This window comes from Salvia hispanica, chromosome 3 (assembly GCF_029641045.1).
Source record: "Salvia hispanica isolate PSC_SH4W2 chromosome 3, Shi_PSC_v1, whole genome shotgun sequence".
Classification (NCBI taxonomy): domain Eukaryota; kingdom Viridiplantae; phylum Streptophyta; class Magnoliopsida; order Lamiales; family Lamiaceae; genus Salvia; species Salvia hispanica.
In genome coordinates, this window is record NC_142694.1 from 49,039,162 (window position 1) to 49,058,221 (window position 19,060).

General features: G+C 35.8%; 1 protein-coding gene and 1 pseudogene across 2 annotated transcripts; one reads left to right on the forward strand and one right to left on the reverse strand.

The window, feature by feature from the left end:
• Positions 1–408: 408 nt before the first annotated feature.
• LOC125216501 (putative late blight resistance protein homolog R1A-3) lies at positions 409–4,271 on the reverse strand. Its single transcript, XM_089068781.1, has one exon. The coding sequence runs from the start codon at positions 4,198–4,200 to the stop codon at positions 457–459; it is 3,744 nt and encodes a 1,247-aa protein (XP_088924907.1). The 5' UTR covers positions 4,201–4,271; the 3' UTR covers positions 409–456.
• Positions 4,272–9,271: 5,000 nt separating this feature from the next.
• Positions 9,272–14,857, forward strand: LOC125210261 (putative late blight resistance protein homolog R1A-3; annotated as a pseudogene). Its single transcript, XR_016136831.1, has 5 exons — positions 9,272–11,694; positions 13,407–13,514; positions 13,616–13,870; positions 14,033–14,334; positions 14,692–14,857. The product of XR_016136831.1 is annotated as a putative late blight resistance protein homolog R1A-3 (transcript).
• The last annotated feature ends 4,203 nt before the right edge of the window (positions 14,858–19,060 follow it).

Genomic DNA, 19,060 nt, shown 5'->3' on the forward strand with positions numbered 1-19,060 from the left:
ACTAAAGCCCTCACATATTGACAAGTCAAAACAATAGATAGAAAATGCCATAAGTACAAGATTCGAAAAGTTCTGAAGATGGTAAGTGTGATAAATATTGATGGATAGACCAGAAAGCAGTGCGGATGTAGAAAACAGAACTCACGGGGTCGGATGCGGACAAGAATTAATTATATATTGGTATTAAAATTATTCTTTTATTATACTCATTTGTTTTAATTGTGATTATATGCTTACAAATAGATAGAATTTTTATACTCCCTCTTCCTATAATAAAAGTTACATTTAGGTAATAGCATGAAATTTTAGAAGATGTTTTGTGTGTTAAGTGACCGGAGAAAATAGTATATTAAAATTAATGTGAGAGAATATATTTTTTAAAAATGTGATATTTTATGTGAGACAAACTAAAAGGAAAAGTGTGACATATATTATGAGACAGAGGAAGAGTATAATTTACTGAAAATATCTCGCCACCGACTCCCACAAAAACTTCTCATCATGTGCTTGCCATATGCACCAGTCTCGTACCATATCATGGACTCCGCAATACTTGATTTTCCCATCAGTCTTCCTACTAGTCACAATTACAAGATTTCTCTTGATAAGATCCTCCAAATACTCCTCTGCCTCCTCTTCCAAGCTTTTATTGCATTCATTTTGATGCCTTAAGAAGCCCTCAGCTAACCACAATCTGATAAGTTTTGAAGCACTGATATTTTCATCTTCTGGAAACAATCCAATAAATAGAAAACACGGCCTCAAACGATGAGGCAAGTGCGTGTAGCTCAGTGATAGTATCTTCACTAGCCCTGCTTGACCAGCAATGGGCTTTACATTCTGGGAAATCTTCTCCCAGGAAGATGGAGTCATATTCGTTGTAGACAGGATTCCAGCAACAAGGACGACAGCAAGAGGCAGCCCTGCACAGCTTTTTGCAATCTCTTTCCCAATACCTTCCAACTCAGGTGGGCAGCTGTTGTTTGCAAAAATCTTTCCCTTAAGCAAATCCCAACTTTGAGAAACATCCATGAGTTTAATCTGATGAGGAGGACTATTAGAGTCGACATAAGAAGCTATATCCGCTAGTCTTGTGGTTAACATGATTCGACTTCCATTACCATCATCTGGAAATACGTTCCTCACATCATCCCAAACCTCTGAGCTCCAAACACCATCCATAACAATCAGATACCTCCTATCCTTTAATCTTTTGAACACTTTTGGAAAATCATCAGCCTCATATTCGTTAGTCTCAAAATCATTAGTTTTCTCCTCTATGATCCATTGGGCTTCTTCTGACCTTTTTGAATCTAGAAAACCTAAAACAACATTTCGTGCACTATAATCTTGTGATATTGTAACCCAAACACGATTGTCAAAATACTCAATGGTAAGTGGATCATCATAAAGAGTTCTTGCAAGAGTGGTCTTACCGATACCATCCATTCCCAGTATGGGGATTACTTGGAGTTCTAATGACATCCCATAAAGCCTGTACTTTATTGCCATCACATCGTCGTCCAAACCAACCACCGCACTGTTGCTAGTCGATGCAACTCTTGATGACGATGATGATGATGAGACAGCGAAGTGTAAGTAATCAGGTGCTTCATCCACCAAACCTCCTGACGTTAAATATACCTTTTCAGTTATAAAAGATTCTGAAGATGGTAACACTATAACCCCATGACTGGCACAAACAACTTGTAGAACATCGTTTCCATAACTCTCTTGATCCTCTTTTATCTTCTTGGCTGATTCCACAAGAGAAGCAGTACAGTATTCAACTTCAATGAGTTCAAGTGTTGGAATTTCTCCTATACCTTCTGGAATCTCTCTTAGCGACCTGCAAGAATGAAGCACCAAGCATTTGAGTGTTGGGAAAGGGTTGCTCTCAGTTATCCATTGCTCGAGATATGATCCATCAATGAGAAGATATTTCAGCTGAGGAAAATGGTCATCATTTGTTTCCCATGTCAAACCATAGCAAGCATAATTTAGTAGTTTGAGGATTTCCAGATTTGGCAACAAACCCACAATGGCCATATCTTTCCAAGGATATCTCCCACCTACTAAGGTCAACTTTTTCAATGTACTAGGAAAACTAGGATTTTCCTTTGTCCATAAGAAACCATATCCATACCCGATCACTTCCAATTTTTCAAGTTGATGCAAATCCTGGAGATGGTGAAGGCCAAATGACTGAGTTTGAGTGGTTGTATAAGTAAGTCCCACTCTCTTGACATTTGGAATCAATTGTAGGATCTTTTCATCCCATACAAGATCTGCTACAAGCAAAAGAGTTTGGAGATTTTCTAGAGGAAGGTTTAATCCTTGAATTGGATAAGGCAGCATATAAGGAGAATGGAAGAAAAGATGCCTTAACTGTGGCAGCATCCAAATTTCCAACGGCAAAGAGTGACGCACATCATCATCATGCTTTCCCCGTAGCCTTCCAGATGCTAGAGGAATGATTAGCGTTTGAAGATTCACGAGATTAGACACAGCTGATGGAATGCTAAATGAGCCCATTAAAGCAAGATATCTTAAACGATACAGCTCAAATAATTGGGAAGGAAGTTCTTTTAGGTATACACCTAAAGCATCCAATACTCTTAGCAATTTATAACTTCCCAACTCGGATAGCCAACTGGAAAATTTCTGAATTTGGAAGCATAAAATGGTCCAGAAAGTTGGACCCAAAATATCATCTGCATCTAAACGACTGAAACTGATGCGTCTCTCACTCATCAATCCTTGTGGAAGATCACGTCCATCCATAACATGAAGAAAGTCCTCATCACGGGCTTTCTTAATGCACGTGTTTCGTACCATATCATGGAGACTGCAACTCTTTATTTTTCCATTACTCTTTCTACTGGTCACCATTACAAGATTTCTCTTTACAAGATCCTCCAAATACTCCTCAGCCTCATCTTCCAAGCTTTTACTGCATCCATTTTGATGTTTCAGAAAACCCTCTGCTATCCACAATCTAACGAGTCTTGAAGTGCGAATATTCACATCGTGTAGGAAACCTCCAACATACAAAAAACAAGACCTTAAATGATGAGGCAAATAGGTGTAGCTCAAAGATAGTATCTCCTCTAGTTCCCGGCCAACAATAGGATTAACATTTTCAGCAATTTCCTCCCAAGAAGCTTGAATCTTATCTACTGGAGATAAGACGCCAGCAAGGAGGACAACAGCAAGAGGTAGTCCTGCACACCTCCGTGCAATCTCTTTCCCAACATTCTCCAATTGAGGTGGACAAAGGCTGTCTGGGAACACCTTTTGCTTGAGCAAATCCCAACTTTGAGAATCATTCATGAACGACATCTCATGAACATCACCTGCAGTTTCAGGATAACATGCCACATCCAATTGTCTTGTGGTTAACATGATTCTACTTCCATTATTGTCATCCGGAAAGATACACCTTATATCATCCCAAACATGCTTATCCCAAACATCATCGATTACAACAAGATACCTCCTTCTCTTCAAATATTGAAACACTTCCAATGCAATTTCAGATTCATCAATCTCATCACCAGACATTTGTTTTTCTAATAATTTAAATGAATCTAAAAGAACTTTCCTAAACCTATGTGGACTGTAATCTTGCGATACCACAACCCAAGCACAAACATCAAAATAATTCGTGATACATAGTTCATCATAAACAGCTCTAGCAAGTGTAGTCTTACCGATCCCACCCATTCCCACAATGGGGATGATTTGAAGACCGGATGATGGCTCTCCACAAAGGCGCATCTTTATTGCTAAGATATCTTCGCGTAAACCAATGACTGAACCGTTGCCAGTAGCTGCTAGTAGTTTTGATGATGAAGCAGGTTTATAAGCAGGTCGCTCTTCCGTGACTTCTCCGGCGATTAAACCGATTTCTTCGGTTACATTTTCGAGCTGATCACCCAATTTGAAGCGTGAAGGTTGATGCGATTGGGTTCTCTGCCACATGAATGTTTCGAGAATATCATCAATTTTGTAAGCTACAACCCTAATCCTTGTTTCCCAACGGTTGACTTTATGTGGAAACTGTTCAAAAAAGAGTATCAGGAAATTGACATAGTTGTGGATAGATCCAACTATTTCTTTCGCTTCGGAAGAAAAGAGAAAATGATTATTGGGATGTGTGGATTGAGCAAGGGAAAGGAGAGCTGCATAAGCTGCCATAATGTGTAAACTGCAAATGGAAGATTTGCTTTTGGTTTAGTGATGAAGAAAAGAAAAGATACAGATGTTGAGGTACGAATATAGTCGAACTTTTCTGCGCCATGCTTCAACCACGTAAAATTCTTTCAGCCACACGCTTACATATTTTTGATAATTGGTAAGTTTCGGTTCACTTTTACCATAAATAGTAATGGGTTCCACCTTTCACTAACTAATTCCACTCATATTTCATTTAAAACTAATATATACAAGTGGAACCCCATTCTACTAACTTTATTCCACCCTCTATTTTTAACATTCTTAAAACCTGTGCCGACAAGAAATGAGACTTCTAATGGCTGACGAAGGGAGTATATTTTAATTGGATTATAAGAAAATTACTAGACAAAAAGAAATAAAATGGATGGAATGGAATGACATAAATAAATTGGAAATAGATATTTTTTATAGATAAAAATTTTAAAATTAAAAATAATAATAAATAAATTAAAGACAATACTGATGTGGTAGATGCGCGGCTCGCAATAGACCACCGCGGGACCACCGTCCCACCCGCCGCACGGCTCCGCCGGGTACTCGGCTGTTCCCCATGCACAGTGGCGCCCCTCTATCCCAGTTAAGATGACAATTTCTTTTTTTGCACTTGTTTTTAAAAAAATGACAATAAATAGTTAAAGTGGAAAGAAAGCTTATTATAAGTGAGAATAATGTAGAAGAGAGAATGTGTGAGAAAGAAAGGGTTATCACAACTGAGACGGAGGGATATTATTTTCATCCCTAAAAGTATGAACTAGTATTTTCTTTATAGTGTGTCACCGAAAAAATATGAATATTCTAATTTTTAAAATTATTTTCTCTCCCACTAACCAAACTTTAAAAACTTTTTATATCTCTCTCTTACTTTATTAATTAAACATTAAAACTCGTACCAAACAAAATGTTCATACTTTTGAGGGCTTAGTAGTTAGTACTTACTAGTATCAACCCTGTGTGTTGCACGACTCAATAAATTTTATTAATACAAAATTAAATACATAAAATATTAAATTATAAAAATTTTATAAATCAATAAAATTTAATAATTTTTGTTCTGTTAAGCTTTGTTGTATTCTCTTAATAACTCTGAAGGGAGAGGTTTTGTACGTGTGTCATGTGCACATGTCCCTCCTTTCAACAAGATTTATAGTTTTCCACTTTTGCAACAAATATTACTAAGTATATGCGGCAAAAACGGGGTCGAACCCACAGAGACCATGGACCTATTCGAGATTGTTTCTACGACACGGGGTTGGTGTTAGCCACCACGCCTTAAGCACTTGAGTGTGGAGTGGGAAACTTGAACTTTAAACTGGGGTTGAGAGCTTAAACTAAATCTAACTGAGGGAGCATGGAATGAAATGTAATCCCGGCGTCGGAGTTGTCAATTCCTCGGCCGAGACTATAGAGCTAAGCTAAATGATCTAAACATCTAAACTACCAATTGTAAAAAGCATCAAGAAACACGAGTAAATAAATCATCAACACGAAAGTAAATCAAAGCGGTAAAGAAAGCAAGGATCCAACATCGGAGTCGTCAATTCCTTTGTCGAAACCATTAAATCTAACTAGAAAGCATAATGTGAAGAAGCTTGATCCAACGACGAAGTCGTCAATTCCTCCGATGAAACTCGGGATCTAACTACAGCATCTCAAAAGCAGCAAAGAAAGCAAAGGTCCAACATCGAAGTCGTCAATTCCTCTGCCGAACCCATTAAATCTAACTAGAAAGCAAGGTGTGAATGAGCTTCTAGGATGGAGGCGTCAATTCCACTGTCGATTCAACCAGCACACTGTAAACATGCACTAAAGTATGGAAAACATGAAATTAAATGTAAGCTTCAATAAACTGGAAATAAGAAAAATCCAACTCCGGAGTCGTCAATTCTTTTGCCGAACCCATTTAATTTAACTAGAAAGCAAGGTGGTGAAGGAGCTTCTAAAATGGATGTGTCAATTGCACCATCGAGTCTACCAACACACTGTAAATCTACACTAAAGCATTAAAAACATGAAATTAAATGTAAACAGGAAATGAAATAACCAAAGCTTCAATAAATTGGAAATGAGCGAGGTCCAATGCCGGAGTCATCAATTCCTTTGCCGAACCCATTAAACCTAACTACAAAGCAAGGTGGTGAAGGAGCTTCTAGGATTGAGGCGTCAATTCCACCGTTGAAACGACCAACATCATGTAAATCTACACTAAAGTCTTGAAAACATGGAATGAAATGTAATCCCGACGTCGGAGTCATCAATTCCACCGTCGGGACAATAGAGCTAAGCTAAACTAAACTAAACTAAGTTAAGAGAACTACCTATCTAAACTACTGTAGCGTTGAGTGTCCCTTCTTTATTGTGGAAAACTTCTATTTATAGAGCGGCTTCAATCTTCAACCCTAAGGCAACTTCTCGTCTGAGTTGACCATTTTACCCTTGCAGTAATTTAGGATGATTCAGCAGATGCGTCTTCATGTGTGAATTCCTCTTGATCAACTTGATTAGCTCATGTCTTCACATAGTGGCCTGATCAGCTCAGCGCTCCTCTTGATCAGCTTGTGTCTTCATATGGTGGCCTGATCAGCTCAGTGCTCCCCTTGATCAACTTGTCTCCAACTGATTAATTTGCCTTCAGATTGGACCATTTTTTGCTCATTTTCCGAATTGATCAAGTTGTTCTTGCATTCTGTTGTTTCAACACTTTCTAGCTCCTGCACACTTAAATTCACCACTTTTTCGCACATTATCAACCCAGTTAGTATAATAAACTCTTGTAAAACCATGCGTGAAACAAGCCTCATCAAACTCCAAATCCTAATTCTTGTATATTGATGACTGTACAAATTAGTGATCCTACTTATTGGATTGTTTCAAGTTTAGCGCACATTCTTAAAACAACTGATATAAGGGTCATGGAAGCTTCATCAACTTCAGCAAATTTTTCTTCAAAATGGATCCTCACTACCTTTTCATGAAGACTCTATATCTTAAAAAATCTCTTTGAATTGTGATGGAGGAGATTATCTTTTTGTCACTTTCACCGTCTGATGAGATAATTTCACTCACCCAGAATGATAAGAAACATAGTGTAAAGTTTCCACAAGAAAAAAGTTTGTAAGCTAACAGATATTGGACATGTTGTTGTATTTGTCTTGTCTATCTTTTCTTTCCTCTTCCATCAAAGGTTTCACGCGCGTGAAATGAAAGAAATCTAGTGCATAAACTAATGAAAATTTAGAGATTAGTGATGAATTTAGGGTAGTAAAAAAAATGCATATCAGTAGACTAAGAAAAAAGAAAATCTTAAAACAAACTAAAATAATAGAAAAAAATAAAAAGAATATCATAACTTCATGTTAAACAATATGAAGTGTATTGGAGAAAATGGAGGGAGTGAAAAACGTGATGAAAAAAATATGTGAGTTGATTTTAAGTTACCAAATATCATATTTATAGTCCAAAAAATGAAAGATAACTTCTCAAAACTTTTTCACTTTCTTCACCTATTAGTAAAAATTTTAAAACCTTTTAATTTCCAAAAAATTAAAACCTAAATGTTACATAAACGTTATCAAATTTTGGAAATTAAAATGAATGACAATAATTTTTGCCATTGTATTTCTATGAAATGAGCAACGAATAAATGTATAATAAATTTTGGAAAATGAAATGGAAGGCCATTGAAGCAATAATCTCATAATTCACTTTACAACTTTTCGGTTAATTCTCATACTCGTACAACAAAAGGTCGTTATTCCTCGTATTTATAAATATTCCCACCAATAATGGCAATAATAAATGTCCGTAAATATCATTATGGATTGCATAATAATTGTATAAAATTGAAGCCAGTGGATGAACATTTTTTTCAACCTTCATTCTCTACATTGATTATGACATATTTTGTAAATATTCAAATTCATCCCATAACTTTATAATATTTCAAAAAAATGGCCAAAATTCATTTTTTATATATGTATAGATCATATCATCTCTCCCCTTATATCTTTTTTTTAAAATCATATTTTCATTAAAAATTTAAACAGCCAATGACCATACAAAATATACACCCATACACATCTCACACACACCGCACTCCATTCAATCTCTAGCTTAAGATTGAAATATTTTACACGCACATGCCCTAAATATTCCACCTGCACCCCAATCCTTCTCCGAGAGGGATTCCAATTTGTCGGGCTTGCATCTCTTTTAGAATTTGAAATATAATTTTCGATATTAAAAGATGAATTTCGATTCTGATATTGATTTTGGAAAACAAATTTGGATTTTGGATGAAGAATTTTCAAATTTGGAAGATGAATTTCTAGACTTCCATATGCGATATACAAACTCTGGCCAACCTGATGATGAAGGAACTCAACATACCATTTCATTTTTTAAAAGACTCACATAATGAATCACATCATATTGGTGCTTCATGGGATCAAATTGTACAAATTAACTATCATGTGAATCCCATTTTGTCTTCTCCAATATGTCTACTAGGGATGGCAATGTAGCCCGTAATCTGTGGGCTGACCCGAATAGACCGCTAAATTTAGAGGGTTATGGCTGGAAATTTATAGCCCAATAAAATCAAAACTCGATTAACCCGCAACCCGTTAGGGTCAGACTCGTAAACCCAATAGGCTGGCCCGAAAACCCGATAAAATTTCTATTATAGGCTGGCCCGATAGTAAGATAAAAGAATTTGGACATTGTCTTAATAAGAAACGAACAGTTTGAATTAGACCGGAAAACCTGACATGGGAAAATGACAACCGACAATAAAATTCGTGATATTACACGAATTTTTTAAAGTTCATGGGAAAAACCAGAATTCATGGAAAGTTGATAACTTTAAAACAATTCCCCTAAAAACAAAAGGTAAAGTTGGCTTAACTATAAAAAAAACAAAAGATGCACTGTGGGAATCAAATAAACGTCCATGTTTTCATCTCGTTGGAATTGTACAATCATACAACTATATTCGTGCCTCAAAATCAAATCCTCCATTTGTAGTTGACACAGTATGGCAGCTTATGCTGCTCTTCTTTCCCTTGCTCGATCCACACATCCCAATAATGAATCCCTCTTCTCTTCAGATATAATTAGGTCAATCCACGACTATGTCAATTTCCTGATTCTCTTCTTTCAACAGTTTCCACATAAAGTCAACCGTTGGGAGACTAGGATCAGGGATGTAGCTTACAAAATTGAAGACATTCTCGAAACCTTTATGTGGCAGCGAATCCAATCGCATCAACCTTCGCGCGTCAAAATGGATGATCAGCTCAAAAATGTAACCGAAGAAATCGGTTTAATTGCAGGAGAAGTCATGGAAGAACGACCTGCTTATAAACCTGCTTCATCATCAAGACTAGCTGCTGCTGGAAACGATTCGGTCATTGGTTTACGTGAAGATATCTTAGCAATACATAGGCGCCTTTGTGGAGCGCCATCCGGTCTTCAAGTCATCCCCATTGTGTGGGAATGGGTTGTGGTATCGCAAGATTACAGTCCACATAGGTTTAGGAAAGTTCTTTTAGATTCATTTAAATTAGTAGAAAAACAAATGTCTGGAGATGAGATTGGTGAATCTGAAATTGCATTGAAAGTGTTTCAATATTTGAAGAGAAGGAGGTATCTTGTTGTAATCGATGATGTTTGGGATAAGCGTGTTTGGGATGATATAAGGTGCATCTTTCCGGATGATAATAATGGAAGTAGAATTATGTTAACCACAAGACAATTGGATGTGGCATGTTATCCTGAAACTGCAGGCGATGTTCATGAGATGTCGTTCATGAATGATTCTCAAAGTTGGGATTTGCTCAAGTAAAAGGTGTTCCCAGACAGCCTTTGCCCACCTCAATTGGAGAATGTTGGGAAAGAGATTGCACGGAGGTGCGCGGGACTACCTCTTGCTGTTGTCCTCCTTGCTGGCGTCTTGTCTCCAGTCGATAAGATTAGAGCTTCTTGGGAGAAAATTGCCAAAAATGTAAATCCTATTATTGGCCAGGAACTAGAGGAGATACTATCTTTGAGCTACACCTACTTGCCTCATCATTTAAGGTCTTGTTTTTTGTATGTTGGAGGTTTCCTACACGATGTGAATATTCGCACTTCAAGACTCGTTAGATTGTGGATAGCAGAGGGTTTTCTGAAACATCAAAATGGAGGCAGTAAAAGCTTGGAAGATGAGGCTGAGGAGTATTTCGAGGATCTTGTGAAGAGAAATCTTGTAATGGTGACCAGTAGAAAGAGTGATGGAAAAATCAAGAGTTGCAGCCTCCATGATATGGTACGAGACATGTGCATTAAGAAAGCCCGTGATGAGGACTTTATTCATGTTATGGATGGACGTGATCTTCCACAAGGATTGATGAGTGAGAGACGCATAAGTTTCAGTCGTTCTGATGCAGATGATATTTTGGGTCCAACTTTCCGGACCATTTTATGCTTCCAAATTCAGAAATTTTCCAGTTGGCTAGCCGAGTTGGGAAGTTATAAATTGCTAAGAGTATAAGATGCTTTAGGTGTGTACCTAAAAGAACTTCCTTCCCAAGTATTTGAGTTGTATCATTTAAGATATCTTGCTTTAATGGGCTCTTTTAGAATTCCATCAGTTGTGTCTAATCTCGTGAATCTTCAAACGTTAATCATTCATCTAGCATCCGGAAGGCTACGGGGAAAACATGATGATGATGTGCATCACTCTTTGCCATTGGAAATTTGGGTGTTGCCACAGTTAAGGCATCTTTTCTTCCATTCTCCTTATATGCTGCCTTATCCAATTCAAGGATTAAACCTTCCTCTAGAAAATATCCAAACTCTTTTTCTTGTAGCAGATCTTGTATGGAATGAAAAGATCCTACAATTAATTCCAAATGTCAAGAGATTGGGACTTACTTATACAAGTGCAACCACTCAAACTCAATCATTTGACCTTCATCGTCTCCAGGATTTGCATCAACTTGAAATTTGGAAGTGATTGGGTATGGAGGTTTCTTGTGGAGAAGGGAAAATCCTAGTTTTCCTAGTACATTGAAAAAGTTAACCTTAGTAGGTGGGGGATTTCCTTGGAAAGATATGGCCATTGTGGGTTTGTTGCCAAAACTGGAAATCCTCAAACTACTACGTCATGCTTGCTATGGTAACACATGGGAAACAAATGATGACTATTTTCCCCTGCTTAAATATTTGCTAATTGATGGATCACATCTCGAGCACTGGACAACTCAGGGAAACCCATTCCCAACACTCAAATGCTTGGTGCTTCGCTCTTGCGGGTCTCTAAGAGAGATTCCAGAAGTTATAGGAGAAATTTCAACACTTGAACTCATTGAAGTTGAATATTGTTCTCCTTCTCTTGTGGAATCAGCCATGAAAATAAAAGATGATCAAGAGAGTTGTGGAAACGATGTTCTACAAGTTGTTTGTGCCAGTCATGAGGTTAGAGTTTTACCATCTTCAGATTTTTCAGAATCTTTTAGTTTTTTAAGATTGACATATTTGAAATCTTATTTGGTACTCCCTCCGTTCCCTCATAGTTGAGGCGGAACTTTTCGGCATGGAGTTTAAGAAATAAATGTTGAGTGTGTTAAATAAATAGATAAAAAAGTAAGAAAGAGAAAAAGGTGGAGAGAATAAAGTCTAAAGTGAATAAAGTATGAGAGAATAAAGTAAGAGAGAGTAAAGTAAGAAAGAGGAAAAAGTTACTATATATGGAAATGACTCAACTACGAGGGAACTTCCCAAAATGGAAAAATGACTCAACTATGAAGGAACGGAGGGAGTAGTATAACTATATAACCAAATTCATTCAGAACGTGTCTGGGTTGATACTAAAAACACGCTCCGACCTGCTTGTATGTTTATAATTGTTTCCCAATTTTATGAGAATAAAGTAATTTGTTGCATTGATTTGTTATCTATATTATGTTGATTTTATCCAATATCTTGTCATTGTTAGAACGAGTCCAGATCTTCCGCATTATAGGGTAAATGGTGATTGTCTCATCACTAAAAGTTCTCTTATTCAGTTCAGTCCTTGTATAAGTAAATAAGTACTATTTCACAACTCAGATAAGTAATGAAAAACCTATCGTGAATGGCTGTGGTGTGAAAAACTTTAAGTCTCCTAACCTACTTTGGGATGACGAATGACATTGAAAGTATGGTATGACATTGAAAGGATCACAGTGGAATAATCCTTCTTGCTGAGTACTAAAGTATGTCAGAAATTATTATTTCATAAATCTTTGTACATGAGCATATGACATTAATTCTGCATTGCTATAACTTGGTAATATGTGAGGGTTTTTCGTAAAACAGATAAATCCTAACATTTTGGGCAGATAATTATTGTCTATGAGTGTTATGATTGTTATTGCATTGACTTGTGTCCTAATTAAGGCCAGATTGATAAATACCAAAGAGGTACTCGATATATAGATTTTATTGTACGAAAGACTGGCTGGAATTAAATTCCAGCAAACTGACTAGTTGGAATTTAACACCGGCGTAATATTAAATAATTAAACCAGAAGTAGCAAATTAAATTATGCAATGAGTATTAAAAATATTAAGAATGAGAAAATAATTAACTGAAAGTTAATGATCACTAGGGACATGAATCCAACAATCATCAGTGTCTGAACTTGTGTAGGATCCCACCGGCTAATTAAGGAGCAAGTCGTTCATGTTAGAAAGCACATATTAATCACCATCTTCTGTTAAAGAAGTTGATGATCAAATTTGTGTATGAACTCATCGGTAAACAAGAACATATGACTTTGGTATTTATCAATCCTGTGGAAAATTTGTGACAGCTTTTTGTTATAGATTTGATGACCAGTAAACAAGAACATATGACTTTGGATCTAGTAGGAACTCATGTTTGTTGTGCGTACTATTGAATAAGTGATTAATGGTTATCATTTTGACAATGGAAAACTCTATCAAAGTTTTAAATAAGACACGGTTGTCATTGAGCATTATATTTTTTGTCTCATTTCAGACTTTCAATTGTTTAGTATCTGTGATGTTTATACATTTTAAACCCTGTAATTTTCAATCATTTCTTCATATTTCATTTTAGCATTATATATCTTCATGGAAATTTTGGTTTTTGTTCAATTCACACATTCACAATGGATTTGTAGGACTATATGCATAGAGGATTGAGTAAATTATCTGATCAGCAGCCCAAGAAAGGAGTTGAGTCTACAGCCCCTGTGGTACTGAATTTGTATGGATTTCCTCTGCGACCGGTGTGCCTCTTCATGATCATTTTCATTCCCACATTTCCTAAAGCATTATCTTTCTGAGAAAAATATATCTTGGCAGCTGTTTCATAGTCTTGTTTTGGCAGGGACAAAAAGAATGTGCATATTATGTAAGGACAGGGCAGTGCAGGTTTGGTGTCACCTGTAAATATCATCATCCACTTCCTGCTAGCCATATACAAATGCCAGCTTCAGCAGCTATGTATTTAACTGGACAGTCTCCTATTCAATCTTCTCATCAATATATTCAAGGCAACTTGCCAGTTTCCAGGCCTGCTATGCTTCGAGGCTCTTATGTTCCTATGATCCCTCCTCCTGTTCCTGGCTGGACTCCATATTGGGTAGGTGTTCATGGGCGTTAGGCGTATGTCATCCAATTAGGATTGTTCATTAAGGGCATTCAAATCTCTTCATGTCAACATTGGCTGGAGTTAATTGAAAATTAGTTGGTATCCATATTGCATATTTCGCGCCATTAACTCATTCTTAAATTACATGCACAGGCACCTGTTAGTCCGGCTGCGTCACCAAGTAGTCAGCCAACACTTGATGCAACCCCGGTTCATGGGCTAACCGAGTTTCCTCCTTGGGCTACTACCTATACAAGGCCATATCTTTCCACTGCATCCTCTGCTGGCCCCTCAAGGGGGAGTAAAAAAGTAGACCCGGCCAGCCAGAATGTCAGTACTATCTAAGAACTGGGGATTGTAAATTTGGAACTACATGTAAGTTCAACCATCCACCAGGGTAGAGTGTGTCAAGGACCAATTGTGCACTTAGCCCAGCGAGTCTGCCACTACGTCCAGTAAGCTTTCATTTTTCTCCTGAACTTAAAATGTTACTACCTCCGTCTTTAAAAAGTAGAAACTTTTGAAACAGTACGGGTTTAATGCACAATTGGTAAAGTAAGAAAGAGGAAGAGAACAATGGGTAAAGTAGGAGAGAGTATGAGAAAAAGTAGCGAAAGTAGTTTTATTAGATTGTGGAGTTCACTTCCTAAAATAGAAAGTTTAGAAAGTTTCTATTTTTAAGGGAGGAGGTAGTATGTTGAAAATACTGATTAGTCTTAATTTGTGGACTTGTGATTCATTTGTATGATGGGTATGCATAAAGACACTATTCATAGCTCGTGTTTCTAAACATTGTGCACCATATTTCTCAGGGGCGCCACTTTGTTCTTACTACGCACAGTATGGAGTGTGCAAATTCGGGCCCTCTTGCAAATTTGATCATCCGATGAGTTCATTCACGCCTTCATCAACTTCTTTAACACATCAATATGTGCTTCCTAACTTGAACGAGTTGCTCCTTATTTAGCGGGTGGGATCCTCCACAAGTTCAGACACTGATGATTGTTGGATTCATGTCCGTAGTGAATAAGGTTCATCTTCTTCAGAATATAATTAATGTACGTTCCACAAAAATAAGGCTGTGAGAATTACTACTCCTTCTGTCTATAATAATCGTTCCGTTTTGCCATTTTCGTCCGTCCACCTATAAATGTCCATTTACTTATTTACTTTCTTATGATTTTTGATAATGGACCACACATTCCACTAACTTTATCTCACTCACATTTTATTATAAAAGTAATAGGAGTATATAGTAAATATAATCCACCTTATGCCATGTTTTTCCATTCACTTTACATTTCATTTCTTATAACTCGTGCCTAGTCAAACTGAGTCTATCATTTGTAGACGGAGAGAGTATTAGGTTCTTAACATGTCATTTTTGGGAGTATAAATCTCACAAAAATTTTCAACGATCGTAATATTAACTTGGCAGCTGAAAACATCACATATCTACATGGTGATAAACACATTTGTAATCTACCAAAGAGTTATTTTAGTCGATTTTGTCTCATTGCTTAGAGCGTGTTTACTTGATTTTATCCTATAAAAATATTGGATTAGAACAATATCATGGAAAAAAGATTTTTAATCGTAAGTTTTGTCCATATCCTAAAATTTATTTGTGATGCAATATGATACGTTCGAGATTTAGTGGGACAGAGAGGAAGAAGGAAGGAGGGGAGAAGTGACGAGGTGGAACAGCGGCAGTGAGGTGCCGTTGAACGCTGGCGACGGCGCTGATTTCCGGCCGGGAGAAGGAGATGTGAAGAGAGATAGCAGTAGTGGTGAGTTGGGGTGTTGACCATTTGTTTGAAAGAGGACATGGGTGTTTGGGCTAGATTAGTTTTAATTAATTAGTCTAGGACAAGGACATAAGTGTTCTAATTAACAAATATTTCATGTTGGTTTGATTTATAACTTATTTAAATTTAACTCATAATTTTTTAACATGCTAACATGAGGATTGATATGCTGAAGGACAACTGTTGTGCGACAGTAGGCTCTCCTTCGAGGTCAGAGATAATAATTGTGTGTATGAGTATTGGTTGTTGCAAATAAAAAGAGAATATTTATGGAGAATTTGCGAATTAGCAAAATCGAATTCAAGATAATTTTCTTCATCTCCTTCCTTTTTGCTACCATTCTCATAATCTGTGATAAAAGTTGAGAACTGGTAGAAGGAGAGACGTACAGAAAAACTTACTAATCTAAAGTGTCAGTTTATTGAAAAGACATTTTTGCCCTTTTTGAAGGGAAAATATGAAGCTATTTTGTTTATCCTTTTGGTCATTTTAAACAATGGCAACCATTAGATAAAAAAAAGGCAACTCCTATTGAGCAATGCAGTGGCTTCTCAAATAAGATTACACATTTATATATACCCACGACATTAATTAAATCTACATTTTAGGGGCGTGATATCGAGAGAGGTCTGAGATAATGGCGAGAAGAAGAAAAGGAGACGAAGGAGGTAAAGAGAAGCAGTGGGAGGCGGGAGGCGGCTGAGCGAGAGAACTGCCGGTGTGGGCGGCGGCGGCGGCTGCCCGAGGTTGGTGGGATAGCTGAAGCAGGCGGTAGAACTAGGGATGCACAGCGGTGGAGAGGCTTGGCGAGCAGGAAGTAGGGCGGAGGGAGCGGTGGCGTAGACGAGAGAAACAGAGCAGGGAGAGAGGGAAATGACGGCGGCACCTCTGTAGATTTGAAGATTACGGTTAATTAAAAATGGAGTAATTTATGTATAGTACTAATAATATTTGGTATTTAGGTTACGACTTTAGTCACATGACACATACGTATATATATTGAGAAATACTCATGTCATCAATAAATAGAAAAAACAGGTTTGGAAAAAAGATATTTAATTAATAAAAATACGACGTCTTTAGTACCATAAATATTAGTATATCGTCATAAATTAATACATTTGTCAAATTTTAAATCATCAATGATCTTATACTATATTTTAAATCATCAATGATAGTATATATATATATATATGGATATTAGTATATTATAATATTAAAAAATAATTAAGATTTATTATTAACTCTACAAAGTTATGGAGTAGTAATAAATTTTTAGAATGAGATTTAAAGAAAGTTGATATTTAAGAAATTATTCTAATAAATTACTACTGCTTTTTATAAAACTTCAAGTAAGTTGATTATAAGTAAATAAAAACTAATATATTAAAATTAAAAATAAAAACTAGAATACCAAACCCTAAATTTTAAATGTTATTATTATTACTTTTTATTTTGATTATAATAAATTTTCAAATAAATTCATGTTAGCAAACTATACTAACTAACAATTTTTATTTCTTTCGGGTCATGCCAAAATAGTTGAGTCATTGTAAGAAATACTTATTGGTTTGTAAATCAAATTTATTGTGGTATAATTAAATTATTGTAATGAATATAAATATATATAATTATTTGTATGGTAAAATTATTAATCATCTTTATAATACATTTTCCTTTTTGTGAAGTGTATTGTATATAATGATATTATTTTCTTAATTCTATTATGAGATGGAAGGGTACTATATTTTTAGTTTTCAATATCACTAAAAATAATCAAAGATAAGTGAAAGCTATTTGAACTTTTTAAAATTTCCAAAAATAATTTATAACATAATCCTGCATGGTATCGCTCCGTGATTAATTGAATTGATTTATGATTTATTGAATTGATGGGGTTATTTTGTTTAAATGCTGTTTTATTTTTGTTAATTATCAAGAATTGAATAATCTTCCGTTACATATAGGAAATACAATTCCGTTATATCTATACTAGCAAAATTAACAAATCAATTCTTATCTTACTAAAGAGTTTATTAAAAAGATATTTTTGTCCTTTTTGGAGGAAAAACGTGAAGCTATTTTGTTTACCAAAAGGTCATTTTGAAAAATGCCAATCACTTGATAGAAAAAAGGCAGCTCCTATTGAGCAATATTGACTTCTCAAATAAGATTAAACATTTATATATACCTACACCATTAATTAAATTTGCATTTTAGTGGACTAATTATCTGATTTTTTTCTTGCAATCGGCGACAGCTCCAAGCCTCCACCGATGGATGACGAGGACTAATTATATGATTTTTTGTGGACTGATTTTCTGATTTTGCGATTGCAGCACAATAGATCTGGAATCCGACGACGGCTCCGGTGACAACTGGCGGGTGAGGCGACGAGAGAGATGCCGAAAATGAAGATGAAGCGGTGGCGACGCTGCTGTGCAGGATGGGTTACTTCGCCGGCGGCGGTGCAGGAGGACCGACAGCGGCGGTAACAAAATAAAGAGAAGGAAAGGAGAGCCGACGGCAGTGGCGGCTTGACTCGAACACCGACAAGCCCGATACCTGAGAGTTACGAGAGAGAGGGGTTTGAAATATGTTCATATTGAATTCAAATGTGGCTAAACCAAGTAAATATGAAACACCAATAAATAATGATGTAAAGTGAAACTAAATTAATACCATTATCAAACAAAGAACAATATTGCATAACATTAATTGTTGTTGTGTATAGTAATATACAATTTTATATATAATATATTAGTTTAATTAAATTTGTTGACTTACTTATAAATACGTATATATATTTATATTCAAGATATATAATTTATAAATATATTTATATTTAAATTATTAGAAGTACACATAGTTATAATTGAGTTGATTTTGTTAATCGAAATTGGTGAGCTATTTTTTTGTTCAAATAGTTTGCTTTTTTTTTCTTTTGTAAATAGTAGTATTACATTTTTCTTTATTTGTATATCTTATTCTATTTCATCCACACATCTCCTCTTTTGTTATTTCTTTTATTTTGTACTGCACTCATAACAAATATTAAAAAAAGTATACAATTATCTGCCTAAATGTGAAATGTTTCATTGAGAGTGGGTTAAGAGAAGTACAATTGTACAAATAATTTTTTGTTGTTGTTTATAATATTACAAATACTTATTTCAATTAGTTTTTATCTGTAAATATATTTTTATACTTATTTACTCTATATTCTTTATTTTAAGATATTATATCTTCATTATATAAAAATCTTTTGTCCTGTGCATAGCACAGGTGTTAACACTAGTTATTACAAAAAGAGATATGGGAGTGCATGAGAATTTTGGATCTCCAGAGTAAATAGCGTTAAGGGAGGATAGAA